The sequence below is a fragment of the Falco naumanni genome, unplaced genomic scaffold, assembly GCF_017639655.2.
Source record: "Falco naumanni isolate bFalNau1 unplaced genomic scaffold, bFalNau1.pat scaffold_52_arrow_pat_ctg1, whole genome shotgun sequence".
Classification (NCBI taxonomy): Eukaryota; Metazoa; Chordata; class Aves; order Falconiformes; family Falconidae; genus Falco; species Falco naumanni.
Genome location: NW_024427553.1, coordinates 205,843 through 233,283, shown reverse-complemented (window position 1 = coordinate 233,283; position 27,441 = coordinate 205,843). Strand labels below are relative to the sequence as shown.

The 27,441-nt window shown below is 52.8% G+C and overlaps 1 protein-coding gene and 1 pseudogene across 1 annotated transcript; one reads left to right on the top strand and one right to left on the bottom strand.

The window, feature by feature from the left end:
* The first annotated feature begins 961 nt into the window (after positions 1–961).
* Positions 962–3,941, top strand: LOC121082267 (T-cell activation Rho GTPase-activating protein-like). The gene is made up of 8 exons (XM_040581614.1): positions 962–1,111; positions 1,341–1,502; positions 1,587–1,696; positions 1,907–2,102; positions 2,328–2,445; positions 2,603–2,748; positions 3,204–3,295; positions 3,935–3,941. The coding sequence occupies exons 1-8, from the start codon at positions 962–964 to the stop codon at positions 3,939–3,941; spliced, it is 981 nt and encodes a 326-aa protein (XP_040437548.1).
* A 6,602-nt stretch (positions 3,942–10,543) lies between these two features.
* The window catches only part of LOC121082266, a 52,961-nt pseudogene continuing 36,063 nt past the window's right edge, over positions 10,544–27,441 (bottom strand).

Here is a 27,441-nt window from a genome sequence, read left to right as displayed (position 1 = left end):
CTGCTCTGGGCCCTGTCCCCGAGCACTGCTCCTGCAGCCGAGCAGCAGAGCCATGGCTGCTCACCTTCTTCCCCTCCTTCTCTCCCGCCCAGTGGAGGACAGTGCGCGCCAGGAGCCTGGAGAGGCTGATGGAGGCACAGGCAGAGGTGAGAATGGCTGCCTTGCACCTGCCTCTGGCTGTGCCGGGATGCGCAGGGACTGGGGTGACCTTGTGTGGGAGGGACAGAGGGTCTGACCGTGCCACTCAGGAAGCAGAGGGTTTTGGGAAGCCAGCAGCACGCCAGCACGTTCTGACTGGTGACACTGGGAGGAACCCTGCCACATGGGGAAGAGAGCCCGGGAGGGCAGAGGGTCCCAGCTCTGCCACGCTCAGGCTGCTGGTGGCCCTTTCTGCTGCGGGGCTGCTCTGCAAGCACAGCCTGATTCTTGGTTCTTGCAGGCTCATCCCAAGCAAGGGCCTGCGACGGCCCCATCTGCAAACGCAGGGGGACTTTGCCCCGCACCAGGTGAGTTTGGGAAAGCAAGGCAACCTCCTGCAATGCTGTGCTCACTTGTCCCGAGTGTCGCCATGCAGGTTGGGCAGCCCACGGAAGGATGTCACCTGGACGGACAAGGACAACTGCTGGGCCGCGGCTGCTGGACGTGCTTCTGCAGGGACACGGAGACTCTGCTGCAGCCCGCAGCTTGCAGGAGGGCAGGGCGAAGGCTGGCACAGGCTGACCCCGTGGCACGATGGCTCTCAAGAGCCTCTAAGTCAACACCTCCGAGCCACAGCTGCGGTTCCAGCTGCTGCCTCCCTGCCCATCCTGCCGCACCACACAGCACCGTGCTGCAGGCGGGGCAGCGCAGGGCAGGGCAGGCGCTGGGACCGCTGGCCTGGGGTCTCCATTGGTGGTGTCTTACTCTGTTTTCCTTTGCAGCAGGAGGGAGCAGCAGCGGGAGCAGCACCAGCAGGAGGAGGATGGGGCTGCCCTGGCCCTTCGCCCTGCGGCGCACCCCGGCCGCTGCCCAGGCGCCAGGGCAGGCGGGCTCCGGCTGCAGCAGGGCGCTCTTTGGGCAGCCCCTGGCAGCCCTCTGTGGGGAGGACAACATGCTGCCCCGGCCCATCCAGGTAAGCCAGCCTGCACACGGGGTCCCCAGCCCTCCCTCCGGCTGCGCTGGAGAGGGCCTGCGTGTCCCCAGCAGCTGCGGGGACAGGGCACTGGACTCTGCACCCCCAGAACCTGCTTCTGGTCCCAGACCCTTTGTGGCGCTTAGGCAACCACGTCTGGGGCAGAGCTCTGGTCCTTGCCACCGCTTGGTTCTTCAGCCAAGCAAGTGGCCTCCTGCCTCTCCTGCAGGAGCTGCTGGCTGTCCTGCGCCAGCGAGGACCGACGACGGAGGGGATATTCCGCAGAGCTGCCGGCGGCACAGAACTTCGGCAGCTACGCGAGGCCCTGGACCGCGGCAAGGACATTGACATGGGAAGTCAGCCTGCGCTGCTGCTGGCCGTCATCTTGAAGGTGAGTGTTTCTGACCTGCAGCTGGAGGAGCTCCTGGCTGGCCTGCAGCGTTCAAAGGCTCACCTGCAGCCCTTGGCATTGCAGGACTTCCTGCGAAGCATCCCCACCAAGCTCCTCGTCATCGACCTCTACGAGGACTGGATGGCAGCCATGGAGAGGGCCAGCAAGCAGGCCAAGGTGGAGGAGCTGAAAGCGTAAGTGTGGGCAGCAGCCTGCCTGCTGAGCAGGGACCGGCAGAGTTCTGGGACCTGCCTGCCAAGGCACGGGCTCCTCAGAAAGCTGTCTTTTCGGGCAGCTGCAAAGCTGTGCAACACGGCTGCTGGCTCCCACCCGCCTGGGGCCAGCTGCAGGGGACGGCTGTGGGCACCCTCTGCTTCATCAGCCTTGTCTTCCTCTTCCCTCAGGGTGGCTGACAAGTTGCCTGTGGCCAACCTCCTCCTCCTGAAGCGGCTGATGGCCCTCCTGCAGCACATTGGCCACAACGCAGCCACCAGCAGAATGAGCTGCAGCAACCTGGCCATCTGCATCGGGCCCAACCTGCTGAGCCCACCCAACGAGGACCTGCTCCCGCTGCAGGCCATGCTGGCGGTGACCGAGAAGGTACGCCCTACCCAGCAGCCGGCTGCTGCCTTCCCGGCCCATCGGAGCTTGGCTGTTGAGAGGTCCCTGGCTGCCTCCTCCCTTGAGCCAGGGCTGGTGGGCTGGGTGCCTGGAAGAGCAACCCCCAGCCGCAGCCGCCTGCGCAGACAAAGGGTCAGCAGTGGGAAAGGCTGCTTGACACGTCTGCAGGCACCTGGCTTGAGACCAAGGCTTTCATGTCTGCAGGTGAACGTGCTGGTGGAGTTCCTCATTGAAAACTGCGGGGACATCTTTGGGGAGGAGGTGGCCGGCCTCTCCCCTCCATCAGCCGAGGAGGTGCCAGCACCCATGGACAGGTGCACAGGTAGGAGGAGGGGCTGAGGCTTGTCACAGACACTGGGGCTTGGGATGCCAGAAACCTCAACGTTGAGGAGACAAGTGGTGTAGGGCTCGGCTGGGCTTTGCTTAGGTGTTCTTGACTTCCAAGAAGTCACGCTGCTGCACGTGCTTTTGCTTTCCAGAGCTGCGGTGCGAAGAGCAAAGTGGCCCTGCAGGCACAGCAGAGACCCAGCGTCCAGCAAAAGCCTTTCTGGATGCAGCCGCCTCTCTGCTGGACATCGACAGAGGAGCTGGGGGAGACACAGGGGCAGGGCCCAAAGCGGCAGAGGTACGGCAGCTCCACAGACACTGGGACAACATGTCTCAAGTGGGACAGTAATTTCCCAGGAGGCCAAGCAGCTGCTGGGCCTCCTCCTGGCAGCCGCTCTCTTGTGCCTTTGGGGCTCCTCCTCTCCCCCCAGAGTGGTGCGTGTTAAGGAAAACTGGAAAGGCTGTTTCTGGAATGCACTTCATTAAGTATGATCTGCTTCATCAAACAAAACATACCTACAAAATACCCACAAAAGGACAGAAGGGAGAAGCTGTCACCTTGAGAGGGCTTTTGCTCAAATCCTACTCCGTCACAGCTTCATCAAGTCTAGGCTGCATTGGCTGGACTGTGCAAAATGTGCACGATGCAAACCAGCATCTCCTCTGTAGAGCTAAGATGGCAATTTGGCAGTCAGGCCCTCACTACCCCAGGCTGTCACTTGCCAGCCGCTACCTCCCAAATTTCTGGTTTAGGCACCTCCAGATTTGCCTCCAGGCACCCCCGAGGGCACGGCAGAGTCCCCGGCACGCCTGCAACAACTGACCAGCCTGCCCCAGGAAACCAGGTAGGAAGAGCTCCCCTTGCCTGACCTGAGAGCTCACTGCAGGGGCCTGGGGCTTTCCCCATCTCATCACGCTGTGGGATGGAAAGGTTTGCAGGCTCCCACCAGGAGAAGAAAAAGTCAAGGAAAAGGAAGAGAAAAGAAGCCTGGGCAGAGGAGAGGGACAGCCAAGCACAAATAAAAAGGAGAAGAGAGGAAATGATTTCTCTGACCCAAACCTGAGAGAATGCAGGAAGGTGCAGCACGTCAGGAAGGCCAGGTGCGTACCAGGCGCTGCTGCCCATCTTTCCCAGCTCTGAACACGGCCCTAAGTCAGCCCAGCTGGCTGGCAAGGGCCGGCGAGGGCTGGTGCTGAGCAGGGTTTGGGATGAGCCCCACGGCAGCTCCCCGGGGGCTCCCCGTCGAGCCCTGCTGTGTGGCACAGGGGCACTGTCAGCATCCCTGCGCACGCACAGCTCCCTAGGGACATCACCCCTGGGGAGAAGGCACCGGAGCCGGCCTCGAGTGGAGGCCAGCAAGAGCTGTCCCTTCTGGGCCATGAGGAATGCCTCGGAAACAGCGTCCCCCAAAGAGGGGGGAACCAAATCCTGCCTCTTCCTGCCTCTGGGGGTTTATCAGAGCTTTCTGACTCTGTCGTTGCAGGTGCTGACTGATTTTCACCGGCTGAACAGCTGTGACTCCTGGGCCCCCGCAGCTGCTGTTGACAATAAAAGAATCTTTTCCCTCTCCTGACTGTGTCTGCCATAGGGTCTCGTGGAGTGGGGAGCGCTTGTGCTGGGGTGGACCCTCGGGGAGGAGATTGGGATCGTCCCTTGCCCCAGCACCCTTTCCAGCGGGCATCGGGGCTGAGCTGAGGGGCTTTAGGAGGAAAAGCAAAGCACAGAGCCACACAGGAAGGGGGGGGTTGGAAGGGACCCGTGGAGGTCCTCTGGGCCAAGCCCTCTGCTCCAGCACGCTCACCTCGAGCAGGTCGCAGAGAACTGTGTGCCCTTGGCCTTTGAAGATCTCCAAGGACAGAGACTCCACAACCTCCTTGGACAACCTCTGCCAGCATTTGACCGCCCCGAGGGGGAAAATTTGCCATTTCTATCTCTCCTTTCACTGTACCACATTCCAGAACAGCCATGACATGACCAGCTCCCTACAGCTCTGGCAAAACCAGACTGGGTGTAAATCAGAAACTGGTACTGCTGTGTAAGCAGCACAGCCTTTAAACCCAAACCAAGGGTTTCATTCTAAAGGTCAGCTTTTGGAGCACCATGAGGCTCTGGTGGGACAGCTCTGGAAAGAGTTAAGCCTACGCATCTTCAGAAGTTCTGCTCACCTTGGAAGAGGCCACATATTCAGGGCTAGCGCTGCCCGTACCCTGGAAGGTTAATTTAACCCTAGTTTCTAAATAGCACTGCAGATACCATTTGAAGGGCACAGCACTGTCTGCCTCTGTCTCACTATGAGCAAACACTGACCCCCTGGCTAATTATTCAGCTGCTTTGGGGGTGCGGGGGGTGGTGGTGGTGGTGATAATTTACAGATTTAAAAACCACCCTCTTGCCAATTCAAGTCTGCTCCGACTTCAGTGAGAGCAGCTGGGGAGAACTGCAGCCAATGCTGACATGCTCTTCAAAGCCTTCACTGCCCGCAGCCTGCACGGTTTGCTCAGAGAGCAGCAGAATCGCCCGTCAGCCAGAACAAGGAACAGAATCACTAAAGCAGCATCCCCTCATCGGCACTGTTTTTAAGTTTATCTCCTCCGTGTTTTGCTGTCTCTCCATATGGCCGTTTTGTTAATAAAGGCAGTGTCGCCAAAGGCTTGAGGTAATAAACAATTAAATTAGTAAACGAAAAAAATTGTGTGCTAGAGGGGAGAAGCCAGTATGGGAATGGGAACTGCGTGTTCTGCCCTTGCTTACATCACACCTGACCAAGAGCCTTTATACATTGCCTGAAAAATCAGTTATTTGCAGTGAATCCCAGTGACAAGACAAATAGTTACGGCTTTTTTTCTTTTTTTTAAAAAACACACAAAACTTGGTCTCTTCTGCAAGGTCAGCTCCAGTTGAATGTGACAGCAGCGCATCCCTGGGAACGCCGAAGGGGATCTGCATTGAGCCACCAGGCACCCTCCTGAAGACGACGCAGCTGGCTGTACGACCGCTGCTGGAAACCAGGCAGCAGCGAGCTTCACCTGGAGCACAGGGCTCTGGATCAGGGAGGTCAGGGACCAGGCTGAAGGAGACAGGACCCCGCATTACGACTGTCATGAGAAGAGGAAATCCCAAGGAAGGTCTTCTGCCTCCTCCCTCGTTACAAGGCGCTGGGAAACCATTTGCGCCCTGTGGCAGCACATAACAGACCCAGCACGGGGGTTATGCAGGCAGAAAAAAGCTGCCACTGATTAAGAAACCTTACACCCTAGGCCTATCTTTTCTTTCCTGATCACAGAGACGTGACATGCAGCTGCCTTCTGTGATGCCAAGAGATGCCAGCCTTAGCAGCCACACAAAAGATCCCTGAGAAGACAGCATGACAAAGAACAAGTAGGAAATGATCTAAGAATGATGCTTTTTCCTTTCTGCAGGGAGAGCAAACACTTCCATCAGTCCATAACAAGCCTTTGGCACTTGTCAATATGGCAAAAATCAGGCACTTAGGGAGGCAGGAAAAGAAGATGACAGCGGAGCAAGGAGGAGACACAGCCACTTTTGTCAGCAGGTTACATCAGCCCCCAGCTAAGCTCTCTCGCCCACGCCCGCACTGCTCCCATCAGGCAGCCTCAGCAGCACCGTGCCCGGAGTCTGTCTGAAGAGCCCTTGGTGAAGCGGCTGATGGAGCAGGTTCCTCCTCCTGCCACCTGCCACGCAGCTTGTCAGCTGCAGCCTCCATCAGTTCAACGGCCTTTCCCTGCGGCTGGCCTCCGGAGATGCTCTGCAACGCGACGGAGCCCACACACTCTGTAGCTACACAACCCTTACCGTTATATTTTTGTGCAACACCACACCTGGTTGGGCCCCCAGCAGGTGTGAAACTCACCTCACCACAGGCAGGTTGAGGACAAACTTCACACCCCAGACTCTGTCACAAACAGCAGTCTGACACAAAGCAAACGCAGACCTAATGGGGAAAGCGTCGGGAAATCCATGCCCTTCCAGGAGCAAAGGGCCACAGGGGCCTCTTGATCTCAGAGCTCCAAAGACACGACTCTCCGTTAAATACCGTCCAGAAAACAAAGGGAAAACTTGTAAAGATGATCCAGACTCATTTCTGCGCAAACGACTATGCAAGCTGTCTATTTTACTGAGGGGTGCCCCAGCTAAAACTGCCCCCAGAACCAGGCTCCTCTCGCTGCGTTGGGACGGAATATCTTGCTTTCTCTCCGAGACAGCAATACGGAAACGTTGCATGTAAAAATCAGGCCACAGGCTGCTACAGACCAGTCAATTTTCATTGGGAAATAGCCCCACAGATACTTACCATCTCTACACAGAAGGATGCAGGGATGACAGCCTGATTGGAGAGGTGGAGAGTTTTGGACGCATCTTGTAGAACTTCAATACTGTCGGAATTGATCTCACTCAGATGCACGTAGACAACCCGTCCTTCTCCAACACTCACTAAACAGATATTCTGCTCCAGGAAGCAGGTAGGAAAGAAAAAAGAAAAGCAGGGGAAGTTAAAAAATATGTGACAGCTCTAAGGGTCCTCCTCGACGGGGTGATAAGTACGGCTGTTGGAAGTTTTCAGTGTTGCAAGGCTGAAACAGAAGGCCTGGGGCAAGTGCAGGCTCGGGAGTGACCCCATCCGAAAGCCTCAAGCTCCCGTTCTCAGGGGACAGAGAAACCCTGGGTCCCACGCTTTCCTTTCCAGACCTCCTCCACAGTTAGCTCTCCTTTCTCTGCCTTGTGCCTGCTCCCGCTCCTTCTGCCGCTCAGCCTTGCCCCAAACCTCCCTGACCGCTGCTGCTGCACAGCGACACTTGGACAGTTACTTCTCTGACATTCCCAAAAATGCACCTCTGCAAACCAGCAGAAGCCAGAAGCGAAGCAGGCTCTTCAGAGCAGAGATCGTGCAAGTTATGGCCTCTGATGTGTGCTAATGTGTATTCCTGGTACGACATGAATAACAGGCATTAATTATTCATTACATCATTCAAGCGGTGTTTTTTCTCTTGACAGTCAGACCCAAAAGCTTTCTCCTTGCAGAACTGGCACAGACTACTGGAGGAGGAACACAGATCCCTTTGCTAAACCACCTTCCCACATCATTAAAAACAACGAGAATTTGTCCACTCTTGCGGTGGATTTCACTGGTTCCAAACACCTCAACACTTCAACTGGATCTGAATGCATAGAACTCCCAACACTGACCAGACGCCGTATGATTCACTGGAGGGCACAGAGTACGATTTAACTGAAAAAGAAACCAGCTTCCACGATGTAAAACCTTTAATGATGTCTGGCTCAAGGAAGTGGTATTGACAGCTGTCAGAATCACCAGCCCAACTCAGCCAGAAGCAGCAGCATCCAGAAATGCTCATCCCTTGACAGGGCACTGCTGCGTGCAACTAAGAGCCAAAAAACTCACCTACCAAGGCTGGGGCCTCCAAAATAAGGAACTGAAGCCATGCACGATGATGCATGTCTGGGCGATGCTGCCCAAAGCTCCCAGGAAGGAGGAGCTGCAGGGAAGAGCTGCGCCTCGCCAGCCAGCTCAGCTTCCCGGTGACAGCGGGACAGCAGCAGCAAAGGCAGGGCAGAGCCCTTTGGAGATGAGCGCAACAACATCTGGAGGATGCCCAGGAGAGCTGCCTTCTGTCAGCCTGTGTACTAACACCACGCATCCTCACCACCAAGGAGAGGGCTTCAAAAACCCCAACCCCTTCATCTACAGGGTTCTAAAAGGGACAAGGAAAATGCCATTCAACAGCCTTACAGGCAACATGGCACAGGGAAAGGCAGCAAGAAGCGATGGCAGCTCTGCCACCAGTAACGCCAGCGCTGGGATTTACCAGCTCCTTCATGCAGATGACACATGCCAGACTGGAGCTGGCACGCGGTCACCTGCAAACAAAATACCCGACAACAGAGCTGTGGAGGGACTCTGCACAACCTGGATGAAAGGTCTGTACCACGTTCCGCCTGAAACGGTGGTAAAGACCAGGCATCGACACTGGGCACCGCAGCCTAAGGCAAGAACGAGCTTTGAAGTTCTATTGGAACACGCAGCCATTCCCAAGGTCAGACTTGCAGCCGTACGGGTAGGATCTGCCACCAGCGCAGGACACGTAACAAGACAGCCAGCTCTTCTGCCAGCCCAGAAAGCTTTGGGTGCGTCAGCTACCAGGGAACTGCTGGAACTGCACTGCAACCAGAAGACAGACCTATAGAAAATGCAACGCAGCTAGTCCTTTCTTTAGGGACAGCTACGCTTCTCCAGCTGAAATGCTCGCCCTTTGGGCAAAACATTGACACGCTCACGTCCAAATAGAAAACATTAAGGTAAGGTCAACTTTCAATTTATAAATTGTTAGCCCAAGGGTAAAAGCTTTTCAAGGTACCTGTAGTTCAAAATCCAGCTGACATTTAAACAACTGGTTATTCCAGTGGGGAGAAACCCTCCTCTTTCGGGGAAGCATGCCTTCTGTTTGCAAGCAACTGTTTTGTCAGACTTGAGACTTCCCTGCAAAGCCTGCATTGCCTGGCCTTGCTGTTGACTGGTTTACATGCACATCCCCAGCAGCCAGGGTTGAGATGATCAGTGGCATCCAAGGGATTTGGCATCATCGTTTCAATTCGGTTTATAAAAAGTTTATATCCCTGCAATTGTTTTCAAAATGTCAGCCTTCCTTTCTGTTACAGAAAGCTTCAGGTTCTCGGGAATCCTCTGATATCCCCTTCCGTGCTCAGAGAGAGGACAAGACATTTTAAAACAGCTGCTTCAAAAGTTAGTATCCTTTTAAATTAAAGTTTAATTAACTATATTTGTTCTCGATTTCAGCCAGTGGAAGCCAGGACACCACATACAACATTCTCTTGCCTACACTTTGTTGTTGCTGCTGTATATGCCTGAATGCAAATGTCTTGTAGGAGCCTTTAGTCCAGGAATGCTTTGCCTCACCCCTTTTCAAGCTTGGTAGGGAAAAAAAAAAAAAAAAAAGAGAGAAAAAAGCCTGTGCCCCAGATGCAAGCAGTGTGGAGTCTCATGCGTCTTTGGCTGGGGCTTTTGGCAAAGAGATACGATGGTTATTTCTCAGGCGGGATGGACCTGACTTTCAGGAAAGCTTAAATCCAGCTTTACAGAAATCATCATTTCAGCACGGTCTCTTACACCGCTCCTGCTTTTAGCGGCATTCAGCGATGTCCCCGTGAGCTCCTGAACAAGAGTTCTAATGAAGCAGCAGTTGCTGCTCATCTCGTAACGCACGAGAGAGAGAGACCCAGGAATTGCTCTGGGTTTCAGACTGGGCTTGTTATCCCGCCTCACACGTCCGTAATTAAACACCATCTCAGACACTTAGATTTCCACCTAAGAGGACACCACCCTTCTCTAGGCATTAGCTGCTACTTATGCCATGAATCCCTTCTTTCCGTGTCCGCACCAGCCACATATTATGACATTCTCCTTTTCCCTGGCAGAACCCCTGTACACTTTATGCCCACCAAGATGAGTCACACAAAGGCACGCATCTCGCCTAGCACTCACCAGCGGGGATCTTTCATTCCCAAACACTGAGACACTAGCCATAGTGTCCTGCCTTCCTATCGCCTGGGCTTCCAGCGTAAACGGGATCTCCACCGAGCTGTGAGGCTGGATAATCCCACACGGCACAGGGCTGGAGTACCACACAGCAGCATCTTCCTTGTGCTCTATAAGGGACAGAATCAAAGACAACTTCAGAGTGACCTCTGAGGAAACTTCAAGCTCCTTAACATCTACCACAACGGCAATTCACCCACATTTTTAAAAATCCCTAAGAGAAAGCAGAAAGGCGCAACACAAGGTGCAAGATTTATATAGGCCTAATCAGCATCCTCGCAGGGTCCAAAAGCTGCTGCACCCACAAACACCCACTCCGGTGCTGGTGGCCTCCTTGCAGCAGCTTTTCACAACCCTCAAAGTTCTCCTGCATGAAAGCACCCCAAAGACTAGAACCGAAACTGCTTCCTGAAGAGTTCAAACCGCTCCTGAAGTTCATATTCAGGTAGCTTCCCGTTCTCTCCAAAACTTTAGGTTTGAATATAAAACAGCAAGGTCTTATCCAAACCCCGTTTTTTTCCTAATAAACTCCTCAATAACGACATTTGAGGGCAGGAGGCGAACACGACGCCAAGCCTGAGGAAGGACTCCACAGCAGCCTGGAAGATCGCTGTCGTTCACAAGGGTCAGCATCCACTCGTAAGGGAACTTCAGACAGCACCATCCAAATGTCAGAACAGGGCTGAGCACGTGCAGCAGAGGAACGACACATCCGGGTGAAGAGATGACCAAAGGGAATTAGAGACACTGAGAGAATGTAGAAGTTGTTTACTCCCCAAACAGCATGAAACAGACACAACGCATTTGTCTCTGCCAGATAGACATTTCCTACCTCTACGGCAATCGATCACCTCTAACTTCTTTTTACTCAACAGCCTCTTGTAAAGGAGGGGCAGCCCCAGACTCCCGTGGCAGAGGCTGCCCAGTGCCCTGCCCCAGTGCTCTCTCATCAAGCTCTGCCCCTCCTTTGCCCCAGGAGGCCGGCAAGGACCCTCCCACAGTCCCAGCAAGGCACGAGCTCTGCGGGAGCCTTCCCGCTGGGGACCAGCGCTCCCCAAAGCTCAAGGAAAACAAGACTCCAGCATCTCAGTAAAAGCAACTCCCTCCTCTCCCGTACCGCTCTCGCCCTGCCTGAAACCTCAGCCGCTTGCCCCCGCGATGGAGGGCACCAGCACCGCCTGCCTCTCGCAGTGGGTGACCAGCCTCTCCCAGCTCCTGCAGCTGCCTGGGTCCTCCACCCACCAGCCCACACGCTGACTCTTCCCATTCCCACTCGTTTTACAAAATTGCAGCCCAGGCACCCAGTGGGTGACTCTGCCGGGGAGAGGGAACAGCGCCAGCGAACTGCGTCCCTCTCGTCATTAAACTGGCACCCGCTGCGGCGCAACGGCATTGAACGTGGCTGCAGCAAGAGCAGCTTTTGGCTTAAGTCTGGGAACGTTCATGCTCAAGAGAACCAGAGAAACCTGAGCTCACCTGCCACACCAAGGACTAGTTTCCCCTCACCACTCCTGCCGCAAGCCCCTTTCCCATTTGCACACGCCTTCACTAACTGAGCCAGACCCCAGCTTTCAGCAGGCTGCTCGCCGCCTTCCAAACAAATGCTGCATTTTGGGCCAACCCAGCACAAGCCCACCGCTTGCAGGGAGAAGCAGGAGCAGCCCTTTGGAGATTCGTTACTCCTCAAGTCCCAGACAACAGGCCAATAGTGAATATAATCACTGCTCCCTTAAAAAAATATAAAATAAAAATAAGACAGAGACATGGCCCTGAGCACTGAGCACATCTCATCATGGGCTGCTTTCAAAGCACGGCTGTGCTCACAGCGAGCTGGGCAGAACTAGCTCGTTAAGCAACATTTCTCATTTGGAGCTGAAGCCAGGACACCCCACGCCAGGCAGCGCGCTGGGCATGGGTACGCGGGGAAAGGTGGCCAGCTGCAAGGAAAGCGCCGGTACCTGGCTGTGAGAGGCAGCGCCAACACCTCCTGGCCAACACCACCCACGTCCACCACCAGCGCCAGCTCGTATCGCCTCACCGTGTTGGAACACAGGGTGACCTGGTAGAGGAGAAGAGCGTCAAATACTTAATCACTGCCAGAAGCCATCAGCCACGCGTGGTGTCCTCTGGCTCTCACCCACGGTCAGGAAAGGGAGCGATATTTTGCCTTACTTCTTCTGCTGGTCCACGTGTAGACCACTGTCTTTCCGAGTAACAAAACTCTTCTGGCGATATCCGATTTATTAAGTACGCCTTGCATACCAGGGCATATGTAAGCTAAATTAAAGCACAATTAATGTTCTACTTGCCACTGGGACCAATTTTTACTCTCGACTACAACAGCATAAATCCAGAGGAAATCTGTTGACTTTCACAGAATGAGTCCAGTTTTACAGTGGGAAGCTGAGGGCAAAACGTGGCCCAGCAGCAGCTGTGCAGCTCACGGCTGCTGGAGCTTTTCCAGTCCTCGCTGCAGTGGATGCAACCACTCTGCTCAACACGAGAGGAAAGATAAGAGCGGGAAGAATAGCAAACTGCTTTATGCAATGACATCTTCCTTTTAACAGTCACCTTCTGCCCTCATCCTTCCTCGGCCCGCTTTAAATCAAATTGCTCTAAGCAGCTCAGACACACACGCATGGCTTCTGTGCTTGACCGTAGGGTACATGATCCTTGGCTTACAACTTTGGAAACAAAACGGTGCTCCGCCCCAGAGTACCCCAGCTCACAAAAACCTAACACGAACACCGATCTCTTACTTGCGTTATGCCCAAAGCCAGCAGCACTACAGCCCTCCTGCGCACCAGCGAAGCTTCAGCTCCACTGTTGAAGCACGTATGGCCGGGCTCGTGCCATACCTGGATACCCAGGGCTCCTTGGGAGCCGATGGTCCCCTTGCAGGGCATTATGGTGAATTCAGTTGGCTTGATGTGATGTTGGGCTCCCTTTCTCCAGGACGGGCAAGTGTTGTCTGATATCTGAGCAAAACTGGTGACGCTGCGCTGTCCTGAGCCATCGCCAGGGATGCGAAGGTTGAAAGTCATGGGAACCAAGGAGGTGTTAGTGAGGCGACACGGCAGGGTGCGAGGAAAGCCTGGGAAGGTGAGACAAATATCAGTTAAGTCCCCAGTTATCCCGTGATTCCTGGTGTGACTCTCCTGTTAGGACAGACCGGTGCTTGTTGTTTATCTCTTTTCAGTGTGAATGAGAGGTAATGGAGAAGCTCAGGGAGGAGTGAGTTGTGACTGGAGTTGCTTTTTCCATGGATGGCACAGCTTGCTTCCTTGGCAATGGGCAGTGCCGTTGGTGCTGAAGAGCTGTCTCTACCTGTGAGGAGCCCTCTCACCTGCCCCCAAACCAGCCCCAACTCTTTCTCACTGATCAGTGTGCATCCAGACAGAGCATTTATTCTGAAAATTCAGCCTGTAAAATCTCCCATTAACTCCATGAACATTCCCCCAGTTTTCAATATATGAAAGTAGGGCATTGTCATGTAAGGAAAAGAAAGGATGAAACTGGGCACTACAACATGATGCATTGCACTCTAATGCAGTTTCTCTAGGCAGGACCCTTAAGGCATCTCCTGTTTTGGGGCAACCAGACTGAGCACATGACAACTCAGCCCACCTCACTGCAGGCAAACCTGATGCTTCCTTAGAAATGAGCAGGAACTGTGTCTCACCTTACCTAACACACGGGGACATCACATCCACACTGCCTTTGATTACTGCCCACAAAGCCTGACATCACTTCAGCTCTGACACTTGCTTTCCACAACGGAAAACCAGTGGTACAACCACACTGGGTGAGGGGGTGGCTGTTCTGCAGAGGCAGGACACCAGCCCGCAGCTTGGTCTGGAGCGGACACCAGCTCTGCCAGAAGACACCTCCCATGCCCTGCTTACCAAGTGCTATTTGAATAAAGACAGGGAGGAAAACCACCTGCAGACACAGCAGATAGTTTCTCTGTGCCCAGCAGCAGTGACCATTGCCCACCGCCAGCAATTACTCCGGCAGGGAGGCGGGGGTGGGGCACAGAAAGGACATGCACCGACTGACCCACTGCACAGCCCCAAATGGGACCGAAGTCACCAGATGCAGACAACAGCCAGCAGCACAGTGACAAGAAGCAAAAATACAATAGCTGCCTTCAGCTGAAAAGGCCTTGTTAATGAAATCAGATTAAGTAGGATGAATCTCCTATTACACAACCGCATTTCTGACGGTGCGTTTCTTGTGGGTTTATTTATTCAAAAGGAAGCAGAGAAGTGGCCGAGTGGTGATGCAGGGAGAGGGGGCAGTGGCTCAGGGAAAGTATCGAGTTTTCCTAGAAAGTCCATGAACAGCATGAAACCACAGAGGCATCCTGGGCACAGAATGACCATGGCCCTTCAATCAATCCACAATTGATTTCACATGTAAACTTTAGATCATCTCAGTACAAAGCCTTTTCTCTGAGACTCGAGATGGAGAATCAGAATCTGCGTTTCGGTGGAGATGCTCTGGGTGCTCAGCCACCGGCTCCGTCAGTGGAGCAGTGCTTCGGCTGGGCAAGGAGGAGGAGCCCACATCTCTGGAGACATCACTGCCCAATCCAATGCCGAGCTACTGCCTGGGCTTATTACCGGGCAGGTGATAACGAGGAGCCCTCACAGCACAAATTAACAGCTCACACTAAAGGTCAAGTGGGTAAGTGGTGTCCTCGCCTTGCAACAGGAACGTTCGCCCTGAGCAGCCACAGGCTAGCGTGTGGCTCCAACTCTCTCTCCTGCAGCCCCATCCCCTGGGCCCTTCTGGGACAAGGGCTTTCACCATCATTCTGCCGCCAAGGATTGGGAGGTTGGGGCTGAGCAGGCTCTGAGGGCACCAGAAAAATACTGACTTTCTATTCCTTTGGTCCTGTTGGATCTCACGGCAGCAAAACACCACCTGAGCAAGCGGCAGCCCTGGTTCTAACACCCTGAAGGCTGCTGTGGAGGAACACAAGCGACAGACGCTCCCAAAGCGCTTCATTTCAGTAAGGCACAGACCTCCCCACCGGCGGTCCAAGCCCAGGGCACACTCACCAAAGGAGACGTCGCCGAATGGAGGGAAGGTACATTCAAAGGGAAAGTCGGTCCGATGACACAGCCCCTGTAAGGACAAAGGCAGAGGAGGAACTGGCTTGGTCAAAAAGAACTGCAAAGCGTTCGGCTTTCGTTACCACCGGGACGGATAGAAGCTGGTCTCAGCAGCACAGTGGGCTTCAGATCAACCCATCACCCCTGCGCTCGGCACAGCATCCCTGTGCACAGGAGGCAGCCAAAGCAACGTGGTCAGCAGGTGGCAGCTGCTGAGGTGGCTCAGGGCACCAGGGCAGGCAGGGTACACCCCCAGGTTGCTGCTGGCCCAGTGAAGGACCCTGAACAAGTGATGGCTCTGTGCCTCAGTTTCCCCATCTGTCATGTGACGGGCAGAGCTGTCCATGCAGAAGCAGGTTCATTGTAACTAGCCCTCTCAGCCACAGGTTCCCTGCTTTGGTATCTCTTTGCTGGAACTGGCCTTTCCATGGGCTATATGGACATCTTCCTCAGACCTTATTCAACACTATCATTACGCGTGCAGGAATTTGAGGCACGAATCCACAGGAGCCCCAGACATCTACTGAGAAACGCAGCACAAGTTCTACACAGTGGATGGTTGAATCTTGGAGGAAAGTATCAGCTTGTCACCAGTGCACCAGCTGACACATCCAAGAGCAAGACTGTTTGCACCACCGAACACGAGTGTCCTGAAGCCACCACACCAGCTCGCCCATCCCTAAATTCAGAGAGGTTCCAAACTCCAAAACTCACCAACATCCACTGAAATCAGCACTTGAAGCTGCACAACATTCATTAATTTCATGGTTGATGCCAATCAATGCCAGCTCTGCCTCTTGGTGAAAAAAACAAATACAAATCAAGGAGCACAGTGACCCGTGCCTTCTAGTTTTATTCACAGGACTGCCACCGGGTCTCTCGTACACATGAACAGACCCCAGCCTCCCGCAGGAGGGACCTGCACTCACCCGTGGTGTCCCAGTTCCAGCATCCCTTTCTAAACAGCAAAAGAACAAGTGTTCAGGACCTCGTCAGGTCTGTTTCCAAGTAAAGAGTAATCACCTATGGTTTGGGCATCTTCTGACTGCACAATCAAAAAGCACTCAAAATCTGACTTTCAGGAGTTTCAATCCCATGCTAATTCTTGATTCCTGGAGCTGAATTAGTTCCTGAGAACAAGTTAGGTAGCAAATCCCTTCTGACAATGAGGTTCCCTCTCCAAGGACCTCACGTAATCAGACTTAACCTCCCGAGCCCCAGCATCCTACTCTGGATGGAGCAAAGGGAGCAGACATGCTTTCCGTAATAGCACTTGCCAAAAGACGATAGAAAACTGCCTCCAAACCAGCCACACCTGGGTCTCACACTGGGAAACTGCCAAGGGTGAGCCTTGCAGCGAGGGGGGAAATAACTGCCGTTTCTGCTGAGCACACAGGAGCTGTGCTCAAGGAAGTCAGACCTGAAGGACTGCCCAGAGGGCTCGGCCAAGCAGCCAGCCCAGAGCCCTGTGCGCTACAGCCGGTAACAGCACAGCTTGCAAGAGAACGGGGGAAGAGGGCAGTCTTTATGGCAACAGCCACATCTGCCAATAGTGCTTCTGAAGGGAGATCGGGGTCCTCGCAGAGCAGGAAGGAGCACAAGGTAGGAGAGGAACCACCTGCGCTCCCACCGCTGTTCCTTCCTCTGCAGCCCCGTGTCCCACCAACCAGCTCACCTCCACTCAAAAGATCTGGGAGTTTTTCCTCTCTGGAGAACTAAATCCAGTGCACAACCCCCCCTGAAGAGGGAGGCTCGGCTTGCCCCGGTGGGTGGGCATCTCAAAAGCATTTGAAACAAACAGCTTGAGTTGTGGGGCTGGAGAATGAGAGATAAGGGCTGGACAGGGATCCTTGAAACAAAGGCAAGACAGAAAGCAAGGAGACAGATGCCATCTCGAGGAGAGGAGTCTGCAGTGGGAATTACTGTGGAGGCCCCCCCCAGGCTCCTGTAACCCTCCTCACCTGACGGTCAAGGTCACGGGCTCAGGGGACCCATCCACACTGAACCGGAATTCTTCTGTGAACTGCCCCAGGGCGGTGGAACTGAAGGAGATCTGGATGACTTGGAGGCCATCTGGTAAAACGATGCCCTCCTGGGGGAGAAAGGAGAAGCAGGAGCCCTGAGCGGTCGCTGGAGGGACCAACTTGAAGGGGGCATCGATGACTCCTTTGTTAAACAGGACCACCTGCAGCAGCAAGAAAACAAAATGGAAATACATGAGGAATTTTCTTTCCTTACAGAAGGCTGATTTGTTTTCTAATTAGACTTCTACAAAAGGCAGAAGATGCTGTGTGCTGCTGCTTGGCTGAAGCCAAAGAAAACACAACAGGACAGTTTCTGCCTTTGGGTTTTTGCATGCAAAAAAACCCAGTGATGACTTCACATAAACAGAGTCACTCTGGGTTTATTCCACTGGCACAGAGCAGTCCGCTTGGACTTGCAGGGCTGAGGATGTGCTCAGCATCACCAAGGCGATGCAGACCTGCCCCAAAGAGCAGCAAAGGGCGGTCGCAGCATTACTAGCGAATCGTCACCTAACTGCTCCCGCTCCAGATGAGCCCAGTCCTGCCAAGGGCAAAACACATTCAGCTCCCATTACAGCCAGCAAGTTTACTGGATGTAGAAAATACCTCGGGACAGCCCTATAACCAGCTTCAGCAGCACTCCCCGACTCTGCTAGGGTACGTCAGTGAGGCGCATTTTATTCTTTTCTTTAATCTGAGAGTCTCTTTGTCTCTGCTCAACCAGACATGTCAAGAAAGGATGAGAGTGAGGGGCATAGCAGCTCCACCTGCTCTAAAGAATCTCTTTCATAAATATTCACAGCCATCATCTACTAATTTACCGTTATTTACTGTTCCAACAAGCTACACAATCCTGCAGCATTTGCTGAGATTCAGCAAGAAATGCCCACGCCTGCCTGTGAGTATCAGCACACTGGTGGTCACCAAACCTACCCAAAGCAAAGCTCTACAGTTTCCGAAGGCTGCAGGTGAAATCCTGCCATTTCTGTGGACTTATCTACCTGCTTGGCAGTTATTTTCCCTAAGTTTTGTCCTCACAAAACCTGTCAGAAAAACTGAGACAGAAGCAGAGGTACAGCCCTTTTTTTTTAAATTTTGTAGCCGCTGTTGAAAACATTCATGTATTCAAATTCTGCACTGGTAACTTGGAAACTACTCATATGTTTTACACCTTCATTACAAATTGCACTTAGGGATCCTACACTGAGGTTTACCTCCAGTCTGGCTACTAATACAGCACTTACAGTATCATCTACTTATACACATTTTCTCCAGTAATGAAACCAATAAATGGATATATATAGAATCAATAAAGAATCAGCATTCAAAAATGCATACAGCGCACAGTATTTTGGTAAGAAAACACCTTAACATGTCCTTCCCTGTAAAAGTCAAGCTTTTGAAAGTGTCTGGCATGATGTATTGCCTCATTTTCTACCTCTTTCCGTCGCTGTATCTTTTTGTTTGCGGTTTTTATTTTGAGAAAACTTGCCACAATCGGCGGGGGGAGGCAAATACGCAGAAAGCTCCTTTGCTTTATTTCCAGAACTGCCCTGCTCTGTTCATAGAGCCAGAGGGGCACCAGGTCTGAAGGGTGGCAGGAGGCTGGTCAGCAGGGACAGCGCTCCCGGTGCCTGCGCGGGCAGCTCTGCGCGGGGAGGCTGCCCGGCTTCCCTCCGGCGCCAGGAACCAGCTGGATGCGCTTCACTGAAAGGTGTTTGCAACGGACTCGAGTCGGAACACAACACGTTTGTTCCAGCTGCTTTTTAACCGCCAGGGTACCAGGGTGCTGAAACCTGGGTGCATCATCTAGGGCTGAAACAAAAGCCCCTGACCTTTTTGACCCGGTGTTGCTTTCATGTGTCAAGGGCTGGATTTTCTGCACGAAGCCTCCCAGCTGATCTCAAAGGGAGGTTGCCAAAACGCAGGGATCGGGGCTTTGTGGACAACATACGCACCTTTCAGACCCCATCAAAACTATCCAGATTCTGCAAAAACTCCCACATTTAACTTACATCAAATAATCCATGCACATAACTGCCTGTGTTGCCAGAAATCCAGCAGGTCCACAAAGCTCACTGCTGCCAGGGGCCATCAGGATCCACCCCAACCCCAGCAAGCCCCACTGCTCACCTCATAGCTGTGGGCTGATCCAACAGAAACCTTCCCGATGTCCAGCTGGTCAAAGCTGAAGCGGAGCTGGGGCCCTATGCTGCTCCCTTTGATGTGCAGGGGCAGCCTGGTCTCACGGCCTGGGGAGAGGTTGCCATGTCAGTACAGAATTCCTTCGGTTCGCCTGGATTTTCCAGGCAGCCTCAGTGCTAGTCCCTGACTCCGGGCTGGGTGGCACCAGCACTAGGTGCTCTGCGAGAAGATAAACTTTGCGGCTGGTTTCTAACTTCTGACGGAGCCCTTGGGCTGGTTTGTAACTTAGCAATCAGTTTGCACCCTCAGAAAGTGATGCTGCGTATAAAACATGATTTCTGAATTCCTTCCCATGCACTTAAACGAGCTTTGAAATCCATTCAGAGAAGGCACAAAGCTCACAAAACAGAGCCGGAGAGAAAAATCTGCTGTCTGTATCGCTGCAATCGAAGACGACCGCACAGGAGCTGAGAAGTATGAGCCCAAGCAAGGCAAAGCAGCCTGCTGACAGCGATACCCCAGCAGCCTGCTGACAGCGACGCGCGCACCCGAGCGCTGCCTCAAGCAGGCAGAGCATCTCAGCCACCACCTGCGCCTAACGTAGGGCTCCGTACCGGGGCGCTCCAGGGCTCACCGCCTGCAGCAGCGCCTTGTTAAGACAGGGCTTTACGGTCTCCAGCGAGCAGCACTCACCTGTTCCCACCATCAAACCAAGAGCTCAGCTTTGTAAAGACGCCCCACCTGAAGCATGCCGAGCAGTTACGGAAAACCAGCCTCCTCGCTACTGAAACCAGATAAGCTCTAAGTGTACTGCTAACACACATACCCCTTGCTGCAAAGGCAACTGAGACCACAAGGCTTACAGCTGAACTCCAAGATGCTCATTTTCTTCCTTAAGTCTGCTAAGATGGCATAGTGCAGGATCTTTCAGTCTGAAGGCTTTCCTGAACCACTGGAGCAGCCTAAAGTGCCTGAATTCTAGCTCAGATTTTGGCTTAGGTCACCCTGCCATCCCATTCTACTCTTGTACGGAAAGCGAGTAGCACAAGGAGCAGAAGAAAGCCCCAGAAGTTGTACACAACCGTCACTGTGGCTTTTGTGCAAAACTATGCCTCTACCCTTTGAGCTCCTTTTGTGTGACACCCACCATTAACTAAAGCTTAGGGACTGAAAGTTGGTTTCTTTTTTTATAAAAGTCTGCTGCTTAGTCATTCCAGAATGTCCAAACCAACTTCTTATTGCAAAGAGCAGCCCACGTGTGACTAGATCACAACTCGGAAAAAACCCTCCTGGAACAGCCTTTTCAGTGATCGCTGACTTTGGGCTTGCAACCGTGGCACGGGGATGTTTGATCACGTCCAAAGCCAGAAAGGAAGAGCTAGGGAGCTTTTGCTGAATTCAGTGGGTTTTAAGTGGATCCAGCCGAAGCCCAGCTGACAGCAGAGATGAGTTACACTTCACAGCTCAGGCACGCATCAGAGGGCTGTGTACTTCTATTGCACAGACACCCGAAAAGAGGCAGTACTGGGTGCTCGCTGTTCAGAAGATTTTTCCATCTTGCATCATATGTGGCTTAATTTTCATTAAAAACTTGACATTCTAAACCATCAGAGCTCTTAGGAAATGACAAAGATTTCCAAGGGACAAGTTTTGTCCATAATCATGGGTGAGGCATGTCCCATGGCCACTATCATCAAAAAAAATTAGGGGCCATTCTTTCCCTTCTGCAGCAGGCCCTCAGCCTCTCCTGGAAGGTCTGCGGAAGCTATCCTTTCTTCTGCCCCTACACTGATGCTGGAACTTTAGGAAACCCTGGGAGTTTTACGCTCTCTCCTTCCAGGTGAACCTCAGAGAGCGCTCTCCTGAAAGGAGGAGGAGCAGAGTAAAATACAGACCATTCAGGACAGCCGAGAGAAAAAGAAAGAAAAAAGAGAGTATGTCCTGCTCCTCGCTAGCAGCTGGGGCTTCCAGGAGCACCCAGCCGCTGCCCAAGGCCTGGGTACCCCGGGCTGGGACCGTGTGATGCTCCCACCGCAGCATGTCCCAGAGCACATGGACCAGGGCATGGAGGGGCCGCAGCCTCCTTGTCCTCAGTCCCAAAGCCACACCTGGTTCTGTGGAGTGAGAATTCGGATCTCAGTCGGGTTAACACCTTGGCACGTCATGGAGGGATTACAACTCGGCATTCAAAGAAATAGGGGTGTGGGTGGCCCAACAGCACAGAACTGTTTCCCAGGTCCCTAACTTCTGCTGCTTTCTGGCACTCATTTTTTTGCCCACAGAACGTCCCCAGGTTTTGAGATTGGTTTTGAATGTGATTCTCATCCAACCACATCAACACAGAGATCCAGTTTTACACGATGTAGGACACGGCAAGGTGAAGGAGTGATCAGCATTTAGGATTTTGCTTCTCCCTGCAAAAGTGGCTTAGAAATGGGTTTTGGAAGAAATCAGACGAAACCCAGTACATTTCCATATCCAGAAAAAAACAACAAAAAAAAGAATTTTAGGTGACTGAGCCCCCCCACCATGTGCTTCCTTCCAGCACTCAAGAGCCATGGCTTTATTTGCATGAATAACTAAGAAAGTTCATTTTGAGCTTAAACAAAACAAATTTCAAACCACTTCTTAACTGCTGGCTTTGCAAGTTGCACAGTGCTGATGAGCTCTGTAAATCACCTGATCCAGAAGTGTTCGGCTAAGCAATTTATGGAGGCAACTGCAAAAAAACGTGGAGGCCAGCCACTTCCCCGTGGGGCTTGAGATCCAACTGCACATTTCACAGTGCTGCACTAGGGCAAAGCTTCTAAATATTCCCTGCAAGGGGCACACACTGTCTGCAAATCGTCCTCCAAAGGGATCTGTGACTGGCATGCAAATGCACGAGGAAGGCAGTCACACTGCTCAGAGTCGTCAAGAAGCAAAATTAATGACTCCCTAGTTAAAGATCACTGGTTTCTTCTTTAAACTCTTTTTGCACCCTGGGACAGTTTCCACCCTGACGATACAGCGGCTCAGCTCTGTTTTGTGAGGGATGGGGGGTAGGTGACCTCCTTGAGGTCCTCTCCCAAGGGGCCCATGGAAGAGTTCAGATCTCCTGAGGGACCACGAGGGTTTTTCCAGAGCAGGCTCCTCTTTCTAAACACCGATCGCTTGCCCAGCTCTGTTTCCTGTAACTCCCAGGTTGCATGTAAGTAATTTTCCTATTTCTCTGCCACAACAACAACAAAAGCTCTCCAGGCACAACCCTTGGAGATCCCTACAGCAAAGTGATGGACAGCCCCACCACCAGAGCAAAAATCCCAGGGCCAGGAGCACAGCGCTGAGCCAGGATTCCCTTGGGAGCAACTTTTTAAATCAATCCTTTCCTTCCACAGCTCTAACAACTGCAGCTGGCGGCCAGGAAGGCGGTTTGTTAACACGAGCCCTGGTTAATTACTGTAGGTGGCATTTGCCAAGTAAACCCTGCGCAGTTACCGTATAAATAAAAAGCTGTTTCATGGCCTTTGTATCTGTCAGCTTGGAGCAGTAAGGAATGGCTCGAAGCAGCTGGGTTAGTGATCTCAGCACCCTCCAGAACGGGAGCCTGGCTGCTGGGGACCACGGGCCTCGCACCTCCTTCCTCTTAGATGGGGAAACCCAGAGTGTTCCCTGGATGGAAATCTGACAGGGACCTCCCACTCTTGAAAAACACCTCAAGCAGCACCACACGGACGGAGAGGAAGGACAAGGTAACCTGAACCACGGAGCTTGCTGCAAGCATTCCCTGCCCCGTGCCAGCACAGCAAGGCCATCACCTCTGTAAGGGCAAAGGCGGCGTAACTCGGTGGGTCAGTGATAACCGCTCCCAGAAAAAGACCTGACAGCACTCCTGTAAGTCGGGAGGAGCATAAAGCTTGTCTAGCAGACTGCTCGCACTCTGACTTCTGGGGAGGGTGCTCACCCTGCTGAGGACAGCGAGCCCTGTAACACGCGACCCAGATGAAGCATAGACTTGAGCCACGAGGTGACGATTCCCACGCAGGGACAGCAGCACACGTGTGGCACTTTCACAGACACCCTGCGCTCAGCAGGGCTCAGCCACCTACGGTCTGGCAGTGCCTGGAGAGCGGGAGGTGACCCAGGGGCAGGGAGCACGATTCACTCAGCTCCTACCGCCTCAGGAGCCCAGTGGTGCATCCACGTAATAAAGGCTCATCCTGGAGGTCTGTAGGGGCTTAGTGCTCGCCCACCAAAGCTCTTCTGCTGTGTACCTCTCTGCCTTTACAAACACCTTGCAGCACAACGAATGCATGGTATGAAAGCTCGCTGCTTTGGCTGCTCTGGGATCAGCGGTCGGAGCCAGGCGCGCTGAGCCCTGGCTCTGCACAGACCAGCTGGGAGCCACAGGGACAGCAGGAAGGTGCCGGCACTGCCCTGCTGACCACCGGCCCTGACTAGAAATTCCGTGGGAACCAACTGGGCTGGAAGAGTATTTGTGCCTCGCCTTTGCTGTGGGTAGCAGGAGGAGGAGAAAGGAGCTGTACCTGAGATGTCGCAGTAGACTGTTGATACACTCTGGCTTCTCGGGGTTTGAAGATCACGTAAATTTCAACTGAAGAATTTGGCCAGACATCTCCCTCCTAAGACAGGAGACAACAAACCATTTATCTTCAAACGTTACATTTCTTGTTTTCAACCACAGCCCTGTAAGCCTTTATTTAGAGCATCAATGACGAGCAAGGAGCAAACAACACTTACAAAATGTGTAAGACTTTGGAAGCAGCTGTGAAAAAAATTAAGTCCCTTACCTTTACTAGCACCTGGTAAAGGCTTGGTTTTTGGTTTTTTTTGTTTGTTTGTTTGTTTGTTTTTTTAATTAGGGCTATAATAAAGGACCTAAACTGGCTGGCTTCAGCATATCAAGGATCTCTTCAGAAGTGCCAGCTGACCTAAAGAAAAGATACGGTTTCCCTCCAAACCTTCCCTTATACCCCTGTGTCACTACAGCCATGTGAACACGTTTTCTCAGATCAGAAGAGATTTAGCAAGTTCAAATGGATTTCTCCATTCTTAGTTACAAAGATAGAAAGAAAGAAAACCAAGCCTGCCTTCATCATTGCAGAAGAGATCTGTAAACCAGCTCACAAACAAAGGCAAGGTCCCGTCAGAGCTGGCTACCCCGGCCAGGGCTCACTGTCCAAGCCTCCCTCTGCTTGCAGGCAACAACTGGCAGAAGAGGAATATCAGGGCTTTGCAATCTGCTCCGGCTGCCTGCGGGTCTCCACAGGGGGTATGAGACATCGCCCATGACACAAAGCCCTAGTTGCCCTGGCCTCCTCCCGTTCCTGCATCACCGCTGCTGTCGGAAGCAGAACCGGAGCTGGGTCAGTGCCCACGTGGCATTTCTCTGACACTAGAATGTGATCCTGGCTCAAAATAACCCAAACCGAACACCAAAATGGTGAACTTCCACTACACAAAAAAAATCCAGCTTCAGCAAGAACCTGGGAGAACCCTGCAAGCGTAAATCTTCAAACAGCGAGGGAGTGGCGATGGGTCCCGGCAGGTGTTATTCCCAGCGGCCGAGGCCCCAGCGGGATGATTTGCCCAACACCACCGAGACCACGGTGATTGCTGCAGTGTTGCTGGGATCTCTCTGTACGCTGTATAATTCACCAGATGTCCTGCCATGCTCCAGGAAGCCAGTCAGTGGTGCAATAAGATCCTGGCAAGGGACATATCTCCCTACATCCAGGGTGCTGCTGGATCCCAAGGCACAGTCAGAGGAGACTGCTCTAAGGCATCAGAGGAAACGAGCCTACGGACGAGCAACACAACCCATCCATTCACATGCATCCGCACAGCTCTCTGCAACAATCCTAACGCAGCATTATTGATGGAGCCTTGCACTCATATCCTCGCTCCCAAGAAAACCTGCACCAGCAGTTAATAGACTCAAATCTCTGACATGAAATCACCGTTCTCCAGGATTCAATGTATTTGGACAGAAACTTTGGTCAGTACATCCACAATCAGCTTCCCTGTATTGTCAGTGAAGCTACACGCCAGACTGACTCAAAGGGAGAGGGCAAGAAGAAATCATCAGTTACACATTATTCTACTATTCTGCGGCTAAAAAAAAATTGTTAAGGCCATGACTATTTTGGGAAACCTTTGTCATTTCTCCCTTCATTACTGCTGTATGTCAGACCATACAACTGGAAAATACTGCGAGTTATTTCTCCTGGGAAATGAAAATAGGCTGTTGGAAAGGTTCCTCACATTCCTGCTACCCCATGGGGAAGAAAGAATTGCTGGTTAAAAGGATACACTTCACTACTCACCCTTGGGGCTACTGCTACATAGGCGTACCAGCCCTGGGACACGGCAGGAGCCAGCGGTCTGCCGCGGCTAGCATATTCTCCGTAAGATGGCAGTTGAGTCAGATCATGGAAAACTACCGTGGATGCTTGCCAGGACAGAAATGCAACTATGCAGTGCTGTGAACACGATATTGCAACACTTCTGGCTTAATGTCAGCCTCAGGCAGGCTGCAGCTGGCAGGTGGCATAAAATACAGACGGTGGATGTATGATGATCCAGCACAAAAACTCCTGCTGTTGCGCCCTGGCTTTGCTACAGCATACGGCAACGTGATACCCGAGGGGACGGCACACCATGACTCACCACTACAGAAGTGATCTCAATAAGGAGACCAACCGTAAATAGATGCAGATCCTATTTCCCCTCCCTCAGCCCCTATAATAATGAGAATCGCCTCCATCTCCACCAGCCTGAAAAGGAAAAAGCTGGTCTTGGAAAGTGGGGCACCACCAACTGTCGGCCTGCTTTGTTTGGTGGAGGGAGAAGGTGATCCATGGAAAGGAAATCACTGCTCAAAGCACACCAAAACCCCCAAAGACAGAGCTGGCAACACAAGTACTGAAGTGACTCCCCAAAGTGCATCCTGTTAGTTCAGGGCACTCAGGGAAAAGGCAACGCCAAAGCCAGTATCTGCCCCTTCCCATAAATAACCGAACCCACAGCGAGCGGTGGGATGGACCATTGCTCCCACTGGAGATGGCGCCTTCTGCCAAAACCCAAAGTGCTCTGCAGTCCCCTCTCATTTGGATGGGGACCAGCTGGGCACCTCAGCTGAGGTGGAGGTTTGCAGAACAAATATCGCTGTTATCTCCTGGCCCAACCTCTGCACCACCAGCAGTAGCACTTGCGTAACCTGCACATCTTGAAGACCACCTCCATCGGCTCAGAGCTGACACGTGGCACTGAGGAGTCGCTACCAGGCAATGACAAGACAGTGATGACTTGTCAAGGTAAGAGCAATGATTACAAATCCTTTTCCTCCCTTTCCTCTGGTTTCCATTTCCAAGGAGTCAGCTCCCATGTGTCTGTACTGTGACTTACAGCTAAGCTGTGGTGGGGAAGGTGCAGCAAAGGACTTTGTCCTTTGAGAGCCACCTGGGCTTCTACCACAGATGCTTCTGCTGACATACCATGCGTCTTTGCAAAAATAAATCAAATTTGAGACGCACTCAGAAAGTCAGAGAAACAGCTTGTTTCCCACAGGCTTGGACGGCTGCTCAAAATGTTCATGGTCACAGGCTGACTGCAAAACCACTCCTCCTCTTTTTTCTTATTATTTTCATCAGCAAGTTAACCTTATACAGGCTGAAACAGCCTGCTGCAGCTTCCACTGAGAGCAACACCTGGCAGCTAACAGCCCGCTTACACAGCAAAGCTGCTGCACAAACCCTGCAAAGCCACCCTGCCCAGAGAGCCTTTCCAAGGCTATCGTCCCTCCAGCGGCCTACTAACCTCTGGAAACCTCCAGCCACTTGTTCCAAGGGTTTGATTCTTTCTGTAGGGTGCTCCCAGGCACCACAGGTGATAGGTGGGAAGAGCAGCCGCCGCTTTTGGCCAGGAGGTCCGAGGCAGCAAGGTCCCAGCTCTGGTGGGGCCCCTCCAGCAGATTTACACGGCGCTGCAAGAAGGGTCTCTGTCCACGCTAGAAGTTACGGGACTCTCACCGGGGAGAAGGTTGTGGAAGTCAGCAGCAGTGGATTTTTAGATTTTACATTTGATAGGAAAAAAGACTAACATTTGA

What these genes read in the sequence shown, in the direction of transcription:
- LOC121082267 (XM_040581614.1), top strand. Translation starts at nt 962, where the DNA reads ATGGGGCTGCCCTGGCCCTTCGCCCTGCGGCGCACCCCGGCCGCTGCC. An exon ending in TGCTGGCGGTGACCGAGAAG is followed by an intron (nt 2,103 to 2,327) that starts GTACGCCCTACC and finishes TCATGTCTGCAG; the next exon opens with GTGAACGTGCTGGTGGAGTT. An exon ending in CAGGGCCCAAAGCGGCAGAG is followed by an intron (nt 2,749 to 3,203) that starts GTACGGCAGCTC and finishes TTTCTGGTTTAG; the next exon opens with GCACCTCCAGATTTGCCTCC.